This window comes from Agelaius tricolor, unplaced genomic scaffold (genome assembly GCF_023055355.1).
Source record: "Agelaius tricolor isolate 1412-34295 unplaced genomic scaffold, bAgeTri1.0.p SCAF_52, whole genome shotgun sequence".
Classification (NCBI taxonomy): Eukaryota; Metazoa; Chordata; class Aves; order Passeriformes; family Icteridae; genus Agelaius; species Agelaius tricolor.
This window is the reverse complement of record NW_027269312.1, coordinates 1237800-1253019: the sequence shown is the minus strand read 5'-3', so window position 1 is coordinate 1253019 and position 15220 is coordinate 1237800. Positions and strand designations below refer to the sequence as shown.

The window sequence follows — 15220 nt, the reverse complement described above, 5'->3', positions numbered from 1 at the left end:
TTTACTAATCATGACGGGGGGGGGGAAATGTGGAGAGCTAGGGATCTGCGTGCAGAAGATCTCGGGCTGTACGGGTAGATAAGAAGCTCCCCCTCACCCTGCAGTCTGACCTTTGCTCTGTACCCGGCCACACCCGGCCGGACATGAGCAGAGGGAAATGACACAGACTGCCCAAGGCATAAATACCCCTGAGACCCCTCAATAAACGCCATTTTGCTGTCCACCACATTGGTGTATGTAGCATTGGACCGAGTGACCCTGGGCCTTGGGTCACCGTGCCGGACCTCCCGAACCAGGTCACCACGCCGTAACAGCAACAAGTATCATATTAAGAGGGCCTATTAAAGTGGAAACAAGGGTAGTCAGCCATGGGGACTGATTGAACCATGACTCGAACCATCCTTGTTGAGCTTCCCTTTCAGTCTTTCTCTGGGCTAGCCTTTCTCTTAGTTCGGCCATCGAGTCTCGTATGACCCCGGTATGGTCTGCATAAAAACAACATTGTTCCTTCAAGGCAGCATACAGGCCTCCTTGTTGCATGAGCAAGAGGTCCAGTCCTCGTCTGTTCTGCAGGACAACTTCTGAAAGTGAGGAGAGGGATTTCTCTAGAAAGGAGATGGATTTCTCAATTCTCTGTCTGTCCTCATCGATGGTCATCTGCAGTTGAGAAAGTCTTTGGTGTTGAGTTACAAGGGCCGAGACACATGTGGCTGCACTGGTGGCTTCTAGACCGAGGAGCATTGCAATGGTTATGCCTGTTATTACTTCCCTTCTGTGGAGCCAGTTAGGTTTTTCTAAAAGGTGATACATTTCTTCTTCTTGGTGGTACAGGACTCTAGGAACAATTAGAACTTGGACACAAAAATCAATAGAGTTATTGAATTTATCAAGGAGTATACAGGGGCTTACTCCAGATTGCTGGCAGACCCACATTCCTGATGTAGACGGGATCGCCCACTTATAGATCCCTCCATTAGGCTCAATAAATTTGGTGCAGTTGTTGCCCATCTGCCTTGCTAAAATTGCATTGCTGAAGCACTTGCCTTGGCCTGTGACCTGACTCAGGGTAATTCCTTTCCGGGGGGTGTGCCACCTGCACTGGTGTGGATTCTCTGCCATTGAATAGGTAAAGGGGACATTAAAGGCAACACCCTCATAAAAAGGGAGCTTTGCATCATAGCATAACCAGCATGATTTAGTGAGGTTCGGGTTAGATTGGGTCAGTGATAAAAAGGTAGCATTTAATATACCAAAAAATGAGTCGCAAGGAGCTGGTGTATCTAAAAGACCAGATGGGGAGGAGGTAGAATTTACTACCTGTGCATTAAGGGTAAAATTGGCGCTAGTTGTGATCCCCCTCTTGGGCCCGCTTGCTGTAAGAATTAGATTGGGTCTGATTGATCGGGATACTGACGATAGGAGCCTGATAATTTGTATGTTCACCCAAATGTTGTGAAAGGCGTGGACAAACACCGACCACACCTTACCCGTGGTCCAATTCTCATTGCTCGGCTGCAAAATTGTCATTGTGTACCTCATACAATTGTGTTTTCTCCTGTCTTGGGGCACGTATATTTGCTTGTCACTTCCAAATTTTGGTTCGAGACAGCCATGGGGAGCATACCTGACTTGCAGGAACTTATCAGGTTGCTGTGGTTGCTATCTATTGCTTGTCACGATAGTTTCATAACCCCAATATCCGCAATATCCGTACCCTGGATAGTTTCAGAAACTTTTGCCTGGGTTGGAAGCAGGTCACCAATAGGTCTGGTATAGTGATAAATTTCCAAAACTGGGGAATCCTAGTTGTGGGGAAAAAATGTCCCTTAGCTTAAACTCAAAGGATGGGCTATCCGGTGTGATGATTTCTTTAAAAATGTTATCACTTGAGAGGTGACGTAAAACCCACCTGAATGGCTGGTGAGGGTAATGCCCTGCAACGGCCTGCCCTCTGCCAACTAACCCTAAAAGAAAGATCACACAGAGATACCGTTGCCGCTTGGATCTCACTGGTGCGGGATTCCTGGGAGCTGTCGGGGTGCTTGATGACTTTTCCTCAGGTACCGGGGTATATGGGTTGCGGGGGCGTCCAAGGGTCCAGTCCTGTAAATAAAACTTCACAATTCTCATTAGTTCTACTATTAAGGTCTGGTTTGAGACTTAAGTGGGCACCATTTAACTCTACCGGCTTTTTTAACAGCTGCGTACCCTCGCCCCGTAAGCACCAGTGTCCAAACTTGTTCCCATTTGCCTAGTTCATTTTAAATTATAATTATTTAATTACAATTATTTGTTTATATTATTTAATAATAAATATTATTTAATTATAATTATTTAATTATAATTATAATTTAATTATAAACCTTCCTCTAATGCTCGGGTGGCCCAGTGCCTCTGGGTGGGGCTGTTTGTCTCGTCCCCCCTAGGGAATTGATTTAATGCTAGCAGAGCAGTTGCCAGTATGCGCGCTTGGTCTCTTGGGGGAACGGAATTAGTAAAACCCTCTGCTTTGCCAATACCTCTAACTTGGCTTTCAGAGTTTTATCTGCTCGCTCAACAATGGCCTGCCCGGTGCTATTGTATGGGATGCCATGTACTAAAGTGATACCCCATTTTGAAATGAATGCTTGGATCGATTTTGAAACAAAATTTGGGCCGTTATCTGTTTTGATCTGGTTTGGAACACCAAGCCATGCCATGGCCATTATCCAATGTTGGATGGTTGCTTTGGAGTCAGTTTTTTGATGTTGTGTGGCCACGATCACTCCGCTAAATGTATCCACAGTCACTGTAAGTCACGCTCGGGGTCTAAGCAGCTGACATAATGTAAAGTCTGTTTGCCATATTTCTGTGGCTTTGAGGCCTCTGGGGTTGATGCTGCTAGACCACAGTGGTGATTTTTGGTAGTGGGGACATGTGGCAACAACGTGCTTTGCATCAGCGGCCGAAATCCCACATTTTTTGTGAATGCTTTAGCTCCAATATGAAGGGACTCATGTAGTTGACGGGCATCTCTCAGCATCCACAGTCCTCTTGCGGCAGCATCTGCCTTGTCGTTGCCAATTTGAAAGAATCCCTTAACCGGATTATGGCTGTTAATGTGGATGATAGATATGGTGCCTTTTTGTGAAAAAAGTGCCTCTTTGAGCATCATCACCACTGCAGACACTGACACGCCAGGCCCAGACATGTCTAGGCAAAGCTTAGCCACAAATATAGAGTTGGTTACGATGTTGAGGTGCTCTTCTGGGAACAGTCCACATGCTAGTACTACAGCGGCTGCTTCGAGTTGCTGGACTGAAAGCGTAGGATCGGTCATTTTGATGCATTGCCACTGTTCTCCTGACTGCCATACCGCTGCTGCGGTAGAGGTTAGCAAAGATGCGTCCGTGAAAACCGTTGATCCTGCTTGTGGCCGGTCAGTTATTTTTGGCGGGAGATCAATGTTGACAATCACAAGCAGCTGAGTCCAAGGGGGTTTTGCCGCATAGTGAATCTCTCCTCCAAATCCAGCAAGGGCTATGGCTAGATGCTCTAATATTGTCACTGATCGCATGGAAAGCTGCTTGTGGAAGGCCAGGTATATCTTAGCAGGTTCAATGCCCAAATGCCTTAGGGCGAGTTTCCTGCCTTTCATGATAATGCTGCTAAGGCACTCAACTCCCGGGGAAAAAGTGCATGATGGTTTTCCCAAGACCACCCATTGTATCGGTTGGGCTTTGTTGGGGGGCCCTTGGGCTAGGGCTCCTACTCCCCCTTTCTTTGTAAAGTGGACATACAGGTCAATCGGTGCACCTGAGTCCCATCTGGTAAGCGTACTCACTGACATTTGATGTTCAATAAAATTGAGCGAACTTATCACTTCTGGTGTCAGAGTTTTTCATTCCTCTCAGGAGGTCGTTTAGGGGGTCCATGACCTCGGGAGGGATCAGGATGATATTGCTGAGCCATTGTAGGGATCCTACCAGCTGCTGCATGTCATGGAGTGTCTTGATGTCTCGGCGAATTTTTATCTGGGGAGGGGTTATATAGGAGTTTGAGATTCCCACTCCTAAAAAAGTTACGCACAGTCCCTTTTTTATTTTTGCACTTGCAATTTCGAACCCATTTAATTTTCAAGGTCTCCGAGACTGTCAACACTAGCCGGTCTACTTGGCTCGTTGATGGCGCGGCGATCAGGATGTCAATCATGTATTGAATAATGGTCGCAGTTGGATCATTCTGCCGGACTGGCGCTAGTGCTCGGTCCACCGTGATTTGGCAAATGGTAGGGGAGTTGACCATTCCCTGAGGCAATACTCTCCACTGGAAGTGCAGGTTTGGCCGCTGGATGTTTGGGAAGGTGATGGAAAAGGCAAACCGCTCTTTGTCTTCCTTGTGCAGGGGAATGGAAAAGAAGCAGTCTTTAATGTCAAGCACTGCACAGGGCTGTCCTCTTGGTATTATTGAATTCATTGGCAGCAAAGTTTGTGCAGGACCCATTGATTGAATTCTTTTGTTCACCTCTTGCAGGTTGTGCAGGAGGTGGAAGTGCTCACTGGAACGTTTGGCTATTACAAAGATCGGAGTGTTCCACGGGCTTGTGGAGGGTTCTTTGTGGTTCTGCTGTAGCTCACGGCTAATTAGCTCAAGAAGGGCAGTCATTCGAGACTTTGACAAGGGCCACTGCTCAATCCATACTGGGTCTGCTGATTTCCATGTTAGTTTGATGGGTAGTGGCGGGTACGGGTCAGTGGCCCTTAGAATAAATTTGTCATCCTGACATCCAACAGGGTTAGGGCATCCCTCCCCAGCAAGGGTGGGCATTCTGACATAACATATGGGGAAAGGGTGATGGTTCTCCCTGATCCTCTTTCGGTGCAGAGTGTTATCGCTACCAGTTGGGTGCTTTTTCGGGCCCAAGACAGCCCTCCAACCCCGCCCACCATGGGGGCTTCTTCCAGTTTCCACTGTGAAGGCCAGTGTATGTTTGGGATGATGGTAACTTCTAAACCCATATCAACCCAAAAGGGGATGCAGATAGCAGAGTCATCAGAGTTGTTATGGAGACAGCAAACTGCCCACACTATCAGTGGATGTCTGCCCACCTTCACAGTGAAGGCCACCCAGGGGTCCCGCTCCCACACTTTCATGGCCAGGGCCATCCAGGGGCCTCGCCCCCAGGGAGCTGTTCTTGGTATTCCTGGGGTGTAGATGGGTTTGGCTGAGCCATTGGTTGAGTTGAGAAATTGGTCACTGGAGGGGGCCATGGGTGCAGGAGCTCTGTGCCCCATTGAGAATTGGCATAACTGGGCCGCTTCATGTCCCAGGTGGGAGGGAGCTGTGTGTGGCCTGGGTGCCCCCTCCCCCTCCCGTTTCCCTGATGTTTAGATCTGCACTCTTTGGCAAAATGCCCCTTTTTGCCACATGCCCAGCATGGCCCCCTAGGTCTCGTCTGGCATGGGGGAACAGATGTTGGTGGATACCCTGACTGGGGGCAGTTCATTGGAACATGACCTGCCTGGCCACACTTAAAGCATGCCATCACACTAGTTATTGCAGTACAGACAGCTGCCTGGACTGGGGCTAGATGTTCTTCTTTTGCGACATGCCTAATCATGTCCACGATGTTAGACCCGGGTGGTAATGACCGTAAAAGGTCTTTAGTGGCTGAATTGCATTGTTGGCGCAAACACTCCGCTAACACAGGGCCCTTCGCTTCTGAGGGTAGGGCTGAGGAATCAAGTGCTACCTGGAGGTGGTCCACAAATTGTGTAAAACTTTCACTTTGCTTATAGTAGACCATGGTGATGGTCTAGAAATGACCTTAGAAGCAGAGCGGATAGCCTCTCTAGCGGCACGGGTAGTTGTCATAACCTCATGGGCCCGGAGGCCCTCGGCCTGCACCTGCGGGATGATCATGGTTTGGTCTGTACCCATTAACCACTGTATACTAGAACCGTGCAGTGGGTGGCCTGCCCCAGTCACTAAGGCTAGTTGCTTTGTGCAGTTGTCCTCCCATTCCTGTTTGAAAACTATCATCCCCGCCCCATTTAAAATTAATCTGCAAGTTTGTTTAATATCAAATGGGAGCACTCATCTCCTCCTCTATCAATAAGAGTGGAAACCATAGCTGAATTAATCCCTCTGTCTGCAATTGCTTTAACAATGGCTTGAACATCCTTAGGGTTTACCGGCGAGTAGGTTCTCTGATTTCCGCCTTGCCCCCCCACTCGGACCCGGAAAGCTAGCATGGCTGATGGGGCCTAATTGGCGCATGCTATTTCTATTTTCCTCCAGTCTGTAAGTGGAGTTCATCCCTTTTCTAATTTCCCCTTAACCCAAGCAGGTGCATTATGATTACTAATCTTATATACTCTCGCTCCCTCCTTGTCGGAGTCGGAATCAGAGTCGGCTATAGACCGCTTGTCTAACCACTCATCCCAGCTTGAGTCTGACTCAGGTCCGGCAGTTGACTGACTGGATACTTCCGGACTCCAGAGCCTTTTTGTCAGGCTTTGACTCCGCCCCTTTTTTCTAGCATTGGGCCGCTCCTGCCCTCTAGGCTCGCCCCGCCTCCTGGTGGGGGAGGCTTGCGTCTTATAGGAATATGTTTCCAGATGAACACTCTGAGGGGCTCTGATTCCCCCTCCACATCTCTGCCCTCTTTCCTGCTCACGCATGTCTGTGCTGTCCTGCAAATCTTCTCTATTCCCGCTGACCGCGTCCGTGTCCCCCCCGTCTCTCTGGGGTTCAGCACCACCCTGCGGTGCGTAAGGCGGAGGTCCCTCCCAGGCACCCTCAGACTCCAAGTTAATGATGGCGCTCCTCGCCTCCCCTGACAGCCCGTCCCAAAAAGACCCCGCCTGCTCTTATCCCTCAGCCGGTGGGCTTGGGCTTGCGAGCTGTGAAGAGGGTCCCCGTGGCTGCAAATCCTTGCACTCGGCAGAACCACAATCACCCATAGTCTGCGGAGTTGCCCCAACACCCAGCCAGGGCACCGCCAGCAAACAGTCCCACGCGGCTTTCCAAGTTCCCTGCTCTTGCCGAGCCTTTTGCAGAGCCTGTACCACTTTTCCCCATGATTTAAGATTTCTCCTTGAACCTGAGGACATTGTTTCCTTGGCTAGAGCCTTGGTACATTTATCCCATTTTTCTGGGTGGAGTATGTTCACCGGCTGGTCAATGACCCCAATTTGCAGCAGCCCTCGACACTGTGAGGGTAAAGTCTTTTGGATTACAATCAATACCCCACTACTTATGGATCTGAAATATGACCTTCACGAGAGCTTCCATCCTCCTCGCTGTTCCAGGAGCGTCCTCCCTGCCGAGCTGGCACAGCCGCTATGGCCACCGTTCACCCGTCCAGGAGATTCCCGTTTCCCGGCTAATTTCCTGGCTTTTGGCACCAATTGTTGCCTCCGCTGAGGTGTAGTGACCTGGTTCAGGAACGGCACAGCAGCAAATCTCCAGCCGCTTGAGCCATGTGCTCACAGACACTAATATGGTGGATGGCAAAATGGCGTTTATTAACTGGTTACGTGGGGTTATATAACCTCGTTTCTGCTTGCATCACAAATGGGGGTCACTGGCCAACAAACAGGGGGCTAAATAACTTTAACAGCTGAGGGGAGGGGTTCTGTCTGCCTGTACAACGTGATTGCCTGTCCGATTGCCTGTCCCTAACTTCCCACAGGTATCGACATCCTCTGGCATATCCAGAGTGCTGAGGAACACTTAGAAGAGCAGATGCATAAATAGGCGGGGGAAATACACCTGCAGGATCACCCCAGAAAGATTCCAAGGGGCTCTGGGTCTGTTCCCACAGCCCCAGTGACTTTTCCCGCTCTTCATTTCCATTTCCATCATTTTACCCCTCAATTTCACAAGCCCCCTGTGACCCTGGTCACAAGGGTTTTCAGGATGAAGAAGAGACGAGAATGTTGACTCCATGATCAGAAGGCTTGATTTATTATTTTATGATATATGTTACATTAAGACTATACTAAAAAGCAATAGAAAGGAAAGGGTTTCTTCAGAAGCTAGCTAAGCTAAGAATAGAAAAGAATGAAATAACAAAGATCTGTGTCTCAGACAGAGCAAGAGCAAGCTCTGCCATGAGTGGTCAGGAAATCCAAACACCCACAGGAGACCAATCACAGGTCTACCTGTTGAATTCCACAGCAGCAGATAACCATTGTTTACTTTTGGTTGCTGAAACTGCAGCTTCTCACAAGGAAAAATCCTAAGAAAGGATTTTTCATGAAAGATGTCTGCGACAGTCCCCCAGTTGCTGCCTTGATGATCCTTGGGGGCAACTGAGCAGGGAACGAGTTGGGGGAAGCCCAGGGTGGGGGAAGCAGGGGTGAGGGGTCTGCAGGGAGGGCTGGGGAGGCTGTGGGGGATGGGGGTGCCCAGCTTTTACACCCCCAACACTTTCACTTTCTCTCTCCCGCAGCAGAAGGAAGAGGCTGTTTGACACGTTTGTCACACGGAGGGGGGGTTCTGTCCTGGGGGGGTACATCAAGGGGGCTCCTGTCCTGGGGGGATCCTGTCCCAGGGGGGACACGTGATGGACAAGGGGCTTCTGTCCTGGAGCATGGCAGCTTTGGAGGGGTCCAGACTTCTCCATTCTTGCTCGTCCCCTGCAGAATCTGAGCCAGCAAGAGGAGCTGGGGAATAGAGCCCCAGCCTGGAAGGAGACACAGACTCCTGCTCCATGAAGCCAGTGCCCATCCAAGGGTGATGCCCAGCCATGGCCCAGCCCCACTGCACAGGGATGGCCATTGCCCAGCCCTGCTCTGCCCAGCCCCAGGTGGCAGCCAGCACCTGAGGGTCTCCCCGGCCCCCTTGGCTTTGATTCTGGCAGCTTTAGAGCTGCTGCAGAGGTGAGAATTCTATGGGGGGGAAGGCCTGCCTGTGGTTTCTGCAGCTCTGAAAGAAGCAGAAACCCTGATGGGAGCTCAAACAGTGGCTCTGAGAAGACCTTTGATGGTTTTCAGAGCAGGACTGGCTGGTAACTGCCCCTGCAGGGGCAGCTGTGAGGGAACCAGTCCAGAAATGCAGCAATTGATCATTTGTTCCTCTTGGTAAGGGACTGAGAGAGCTCCAGAAGAAGAGCAAATCCCGCACCAATCTGCTCAACAAGCTGCCCTGGACCCTCCTCTTGAACAAACCCTGAAGCCTTGAGGTACCTCATGGAAAGAATGTTTGTTCTCAGGCTGTGGCCATCAGATAAGAGGGAAAATGTGGAAATACCGAGCAGGGGCTCTGGCTGCGACCATGGTGGAGCTCTGGGGAGTGACCCTGTCTGGATTCCAGGTGTCCCCAAAGCTGCTCCATCCCTGCATTTCTCACCTGAGTGAAAGGCTGAGGGTTTGCAGGAATTGTGGTGTAAAGCCACCAGAGGTGCTGCTGTGGACCCGAGACCTGCCTGGGGTCAGGTGCTGCCTTCCTTCCATTTGGGAACATGGAGAGTGGTTGCGGGTGTTGTGCAGGGCGTGTGCCTGGCCCCAGGACACTGCTACGCTGCCAGTGGGCACTGGGATCCAACCTGCTGCCTTGGCGGCTTCTGCCCGCTGCCGGTGGTGGTGCTGGGACCGATTGGAGGCCGTGAGTTTGCAAAAGGAGCGATTTGCCCTCCTCCCTCCTGCCCGAGGCCGCCATGGCCCCTGAGGGAATGGAGCTGGAGCGGGGCGCCCCCTGCTGGCCGGGAGTGCTCCCTGCAGCGCCCCCTGCTGGCCGCGGTTATAACTGCCACAAAAACCAACAGCGCTGAGCGGGAGGGAAAGTTCTGGGTTTCTGTTGTTGGTTCTGTTCTGGTTTATAAATTTCCCAGTAAAGAGCTGTTATTGCTTTTCCTACAGTTCTGCCTGGAAGCCCAATATTCTTTAAAATTAAAGAAAATTTTAGGTATGGTCTTCTTTCCATTCCAGGAATGTTCCCACTTTCCTGAGCAGATTTTTCTCATTGAAACAAGTTGTCAGCTCCTGGGTTCCAGCATCGATGGGACAGACGATGCAAGAGGAGACATGGTCGGGGACTTGGCCACCTCATGCTCTGCCATTTAAAAGCCAGTTGGGCCACCACGGGCCCTCTTCCCAGCTGGCACTTCTGGTCACCCGGCCACTCAGGAGCTGGCTTTGGAAGAGCGTCACACTGTCCCCAGTGTGCCATGGCTGACAGATTGATGGACAGGTGTGGTCCTGTCTCACCAAAAGCAAGGCCTGACCCACCCCTGCCACATGGAGCTGTTCCAAAATACCTCCAGACATCAAACTTTTCCTGTCTCTGACACCCCGCCCTGTGCCATGGCCTGATCCTGACTCCCCTGAGAAAGGGGGAGGCTCCAGAACCCCACAGGGCATTTGTGAGATCCTCGTTTGGGGAACACGGCAGAGGAGGGGTTTGGGACAGGGAACAAGAGAATCCAGAGCCTCCTGAAGGCCGCTTTGGCCATCAGAGCAAGGAAGGTCCAGGGCTCTGCCAGGTTCCTCTGGTGAGAGAAATGTGATGGGGGAAAGGTCTGAGGTTTGTTCTTTTTTGGTGGCTTTCCCAGGAAATCGTTCCTTGTGTGACAATTTGGACTCTCAGCCTTGTTACGGTTGCTGTTGGTTTTATTCTCTCTCATTGCAGTTTCAGCAAATTCTTCTTCTCTCAGCCCTTTGGCATCTTTGTGCCCCCACGGGGAGGGATTGGGGCAGTTTTTAGTGTCAGCACAGACACGAGTGGGTGCCCATGGGTGGGGACCCCCAGTGCCCCCAGTTCCCCCCAGTGTCACAGCACATTCCCATAGATGTCACCGGGTTCCCGCAGTCGCCCCTGGGGTCCCCGCAGCTCCGCGTAGGTCACCTGGGGATCCTGGAGTGTGGTGGAACGGGGGGACACTGCGAGAGACACGGGCTGTGGGATCTGGGTGGGGTGACACTGGTGGGTGACGTGTCCCTCTGTGTGTGTCCCCCCCCATACTCACCCCCTGCCCTCTTGGTGACCACGACATGGGTGTACAGCACCTCCCCCTCCTCTGGGGGGGCCGAGGGATCCGGGGGGCCCTGAGGGAATAAAGGGGATGTGGGGGAGGGAATGGGAGGTCTTCAGGGGTTCGGGTAAAAGGGGAGAGTGTGGTTTGAGCTCCCCACTCACCTTTCCTTGAGCTTCCTGGCAGCTGCAAAAGAAAGAGAGGAGGAGTCACTGTGGGGTCCCAGGGCCCTGACCCCTCTCAGGATTGCTGAACCCCCATGGGATGCCCAAGCATCCCTGAAACCCCCCAGAATCTGTGAACCTCTCCAGTGGCCCCAACCAAGTCAGCCTCAAGCACCCAAACCCAGCTGGGACAAAGACCACCAAACACCCCCAGGGCCCCCGTGAAGAACTCCCAATATCCCTGCAGGACCATCCAGACACTGCCCAAACCCTACAGGACTCCCAGCCAAAGTCACATTTCTGGGGCCGTGGGTGCCGCCCTATCGCTCCCCAACTCTGGGGGCCTCTACAACTCCCTGGGACCCCCGTCCCCGTTGTCACCCACCGACACGGTGCCACCGGTGCCAGGCCACAATGACACCCACGAGCAGGAACAAAAGGGCCCCACTGACCCCTGTAGCCACTGCAAGAAACAGAGGGGGACACGTCAGGGTCACCCATGACCCCAGGGGTCTTGCATCCCCGAGTAACCTTGTATGACCCCACCTGTGACCCTGTGTGTCTCTGTGTCCCACGCTATCGCCTCCAGGGCCAGCTCAGGGCTGAGTGCCTGGAACACGCGGTGCCCGTCCTGTCCCAGCTGGTTTGTGGCCATGCACTGGTAGGTGCCCAAATGTCCCACATCGATGTCCCTGAGCTCCAGGAGGGGACCCTGGGCCACCTCCTTCCCGTTCTGCAGCCAGGTGAAGGTGACGGGGGCTGAGCCCACCTGCACTGAGCAGTGCAGGGTCACGTTGTCACCTGCACGCACCTGGTGTGATGCGGGACTGGGGATGATGGTGGCATTGGCCACAGGCACTGTGGGGACATAAAGAAGGCTGGCACTGGGTGAGGTGGGATGGGGGTGCTGCGGTTGGGTCACCCCAAGCCAGAGGGTCCCACTGACCCAGGATGGTGACATTCAGGGGGTCACTCTCGGCCACGCTGTCCCCATTGCTGACCCGGCACCGGTACTGGCCGCTGTCATTGTCCCCAATGTGGTGCAGCTCCAGGTGGGGGCTGGTGCCCAGCAGTGTCCCTGAGCCCTTCTGGTGGCAGGAGAAGGACAGGGGACCTGTCCCTGCGGCCACCGTGCAGCTCAGCACCAGGCGGTCCCCGAGTGCCACCTGTCCCCTGGGGGGCTGTGCTGACAGGGACACCCCCGAGAGCGGGACCCCTGTGGGAGGGGGTGACAGAAGGAGACAGTGAGGGACCTGGGGGGTAAGGGAGGGGAAGAGGGATCCCAGTGAGGGAAAGGCTGTGAAGAGACTGGGGGGTCTTGAAAGGGACTCCGAGGAAGGATTGGGGGGTCAGGGAAGGGACACGTGGTGAGGGAGGGGGCTGAATCCAGGGAGGGTACAGGGACCCAAGGGAGGGGATGGTGAGAGCTGGGGAATGTGATGGGACTTCAGAGAGGGGGGAGGGAACCTAGGAAGGGGTGAAGGGACCCAGTGAGGGATGGGGTTTCCTGGCACTGATGGAGGTCCCCAGACAGTGATGGGGGACCCAAACAGACCGTGAGGGCTCCCCATGCCCATCCCCGCACTCACTGTGCACCGTTACACGGAGCCGGGCTCTGCTCTTCTGCACGACCCCCCCTCAGAGTGCACCTGGCAGCTGTAATTCCCCGAGTGGGAGACCCCCAGGGCGGGCACCAGCAGCTGCGGGGACCCCTGCAGGCCCCCCACCACCTGCCCGTCCCGGTAGAACACGTGCAGGAGGGGGGCTCGGGGCCTCAGGGGGCTGGGGGTGCTGAGGCAGCTGAGAGTCAGGGGGGATCCCTCGGTGGGCATGGGGGGACCCTCACGCACCAGCACTGAGAAGAGCTCAGGGAAGGAGAGGGGAGGTGAGGACTGTGACTCTGAGTCTGCTGGGAAGGGGCTTTGGAGGTGTCAGGAGATCAGAATTCCAACTGTGGGGGTGCTCACCGTGCACTGTCACTGGCACTGGTGCTGACCGTGAATGAAAGGGCTTCACAAAGCCACTGCAGCTGTAGTGACCGCTGTGGTGCAGCTGCAGGGGGGACAGCAACAGCTCGGTTCCCCTGAGGGACCCCCACAGATCCTTCTCCTCCCGGTAAAATTGCACCCTGGTGACCGGGTTGTCCTGCCAGCCCCGGCAGCGCAGGGTCACTGTGTCCCCCTCCTGCAGTGCCCGTGCTGGCACCTGCAGCACCAGCTCATCTGTGGGACAGGAGGGTCCCATCTCACTGAGAGGCTTGAGACAGGTGCAAGGAGAGTCCCCATGGCACTGGGGACATGTGGGTGCACTGGGATGAACTGGGATGTTCCTGTGTGCAGGGCACCACACAAGGGGTGTGAGGCCACCCACAGAGTGGAGCCCACCCAGATCTATCAGCGGCCACCCAGATGATTTAAGATCCCCACTCACCATCTAAGACTCTGACGGGGGGGCTGTGCCCAGTGCCAGGTCTGTCACACGTGTAGGTGCCACTCTCAGTGACACTCAGGTGGTCGAGTCCCTGCTGCCCCCAGCGCTGCCCATCGTTGTACCAAGTTGTGGCACCAGCGGTCCCCAAGCCCTGGCAGGTCAGTGTCACCCGGTCCCACAGCACCGCCGGCCTCCAGGGGGGCTCCACCAGGAGCTGGGTGGTCTGGGCACCTGTGGGTGACAGGGGACACCAGCCTGCCATGGCCAGTGTGGGGCTGGGGACAGTGGGGTAGGGCCATGGCATCCCCCGAGGACTCACCAGCAAGGCCGAGGGTCTGGGCTGGAAGGGAGAAGGGACAGGGCTGGGTGGGGGTGGTACCATGGGGACAGAGGCACCGGGGGCACAAGGTGTGGGAGATGTCCCCAAACTGTCCCCGTAGGGGACAGCAGTACATTCCTGTCCCCCTTCCTCTATCCCCACAGCCACCCCATGGCTCTGGTGACCTCATGCTCTGGCACTGCTGGCATTGGAGACCTCAGGGGACCCCACAGCCCTCCTGTGCCCCCTCCCCTCCCCATCCCCGGGTTGTCAGGCCCATGCCCGGGGCACTCACCCCACAGGAGCAGCGCCACCTTCCCGGCCATCCCGGTGTCCCCAGCCATGTGCACTGGCTGTCACTCGCTGCTGTGGCCACTGCTCCCCTGGCTGGCGGCTCTTTGGATGAAGGGGAAGGAAGCGAGGTCACGTCCGTCCCCATGTGTAGGTGGCCCTTGGTGGGGGCAGGGTGGCCACAAACTGGGGACAGGCTGGGGACAAGGCTGGGTGGGACAAGGTGGGACATGGAGTTCCAAGGAGAGGGGGGCTCAATGGGTTTGGGGAGTCAGGGATGTGTGTGCAGGAGAATGGGGGGTCCCAGGGATGGGGTCCCTGAACAATGGGGGTCCTGAAGAGGGGGAGTCACCTAGGATTGGGGTGGGGGGCATGGAAATATGGATCCTAGGGCTGGGGAGACTCAGGGATAGGAATCCTAATGGAATGTGAGCTCCAGGGATTTGGAGTCATGGGATGGGGGTTCTTTGGATGTGGATGATGGGTGAATGGGGGAGCTGAGAGGATGAAGGTCCTGGGGGATGGGAGATTTCAGGGCTTGGAATGAACAGGAGAGGGTTCCTTGGGAATGGGTTCCTGGGCCATGGAGATCCTGGGGAATGTCAGTACAGGGATGGGGCTCCCAGGCAATGTGGGACATAAGGAATGGGGGTGCCATGGTTGGAGTCCAGGGGAACGGAGATGCCAGGGATGGGCAGTGGCTTGATGGACACAGGGATCTCAGCTCCTTCCCTGGGTGCCTCAGATTTTGGTGTGACCCAGGGCCCAGCACTGCCACCCCTGGGGTGCTCATTTCCTGTGCAGGCATCACATGGGGGTCCTGGGTAGCTCTGCCTCTGTGCCCTCCCCTGCCCTTGACTTTTTCCTCTCTTTATTTCTCTTTTTTCCTTATTTTCCTCACTTTTGTGCCAGGTGCCCTCTGCCCCCGTTCCTGGCTCAGCAATCCCGGGGAGCACCTGAGCAGGGAATGGATTGGGGGGAGCCAGGGGAGGAGGAAAATGGGGAGCAGGGGGTGCAGGGAATGGTGGGGAGGCTGGGGGGAAGGAGGTGTTGGGCTGT

The 15220-nt window shown here is 54.4% G+C and overlaps 1 protein-coding gene across 1 annotated transcript in view; it reads right to left on the bottom strand.

Annotated features, from left to right (window-relative positions):
- Nucleotides 1-14196, bottom strand: part of LOC139604539 (Fc receptor-like protein 4) — a 54708-nt gene extending 40512 nt beyond the window's left edge. The window contains 6 exon segments of the mRNA XM_071455671.1: nucleotides 11843-11979; nucleotides 12068-12337; nucleotides 13089-13343; nucleotides 13552-13782; nucleotides 13871-13891; nucleotides 14166-14196. Coding sequence (XP_071311772.1) covers nucleotides 11843-11979; nucleotides 12068-12337; nucleotides 13089-13343; nucleotides 13552-13782; nucleotides 13871-13891; nucleotides 14166-14196 — 945 coding nt within the window.
- Between the last annotated feature and the right edge of the window lie 1024 nt (nucleotides 14197-15220).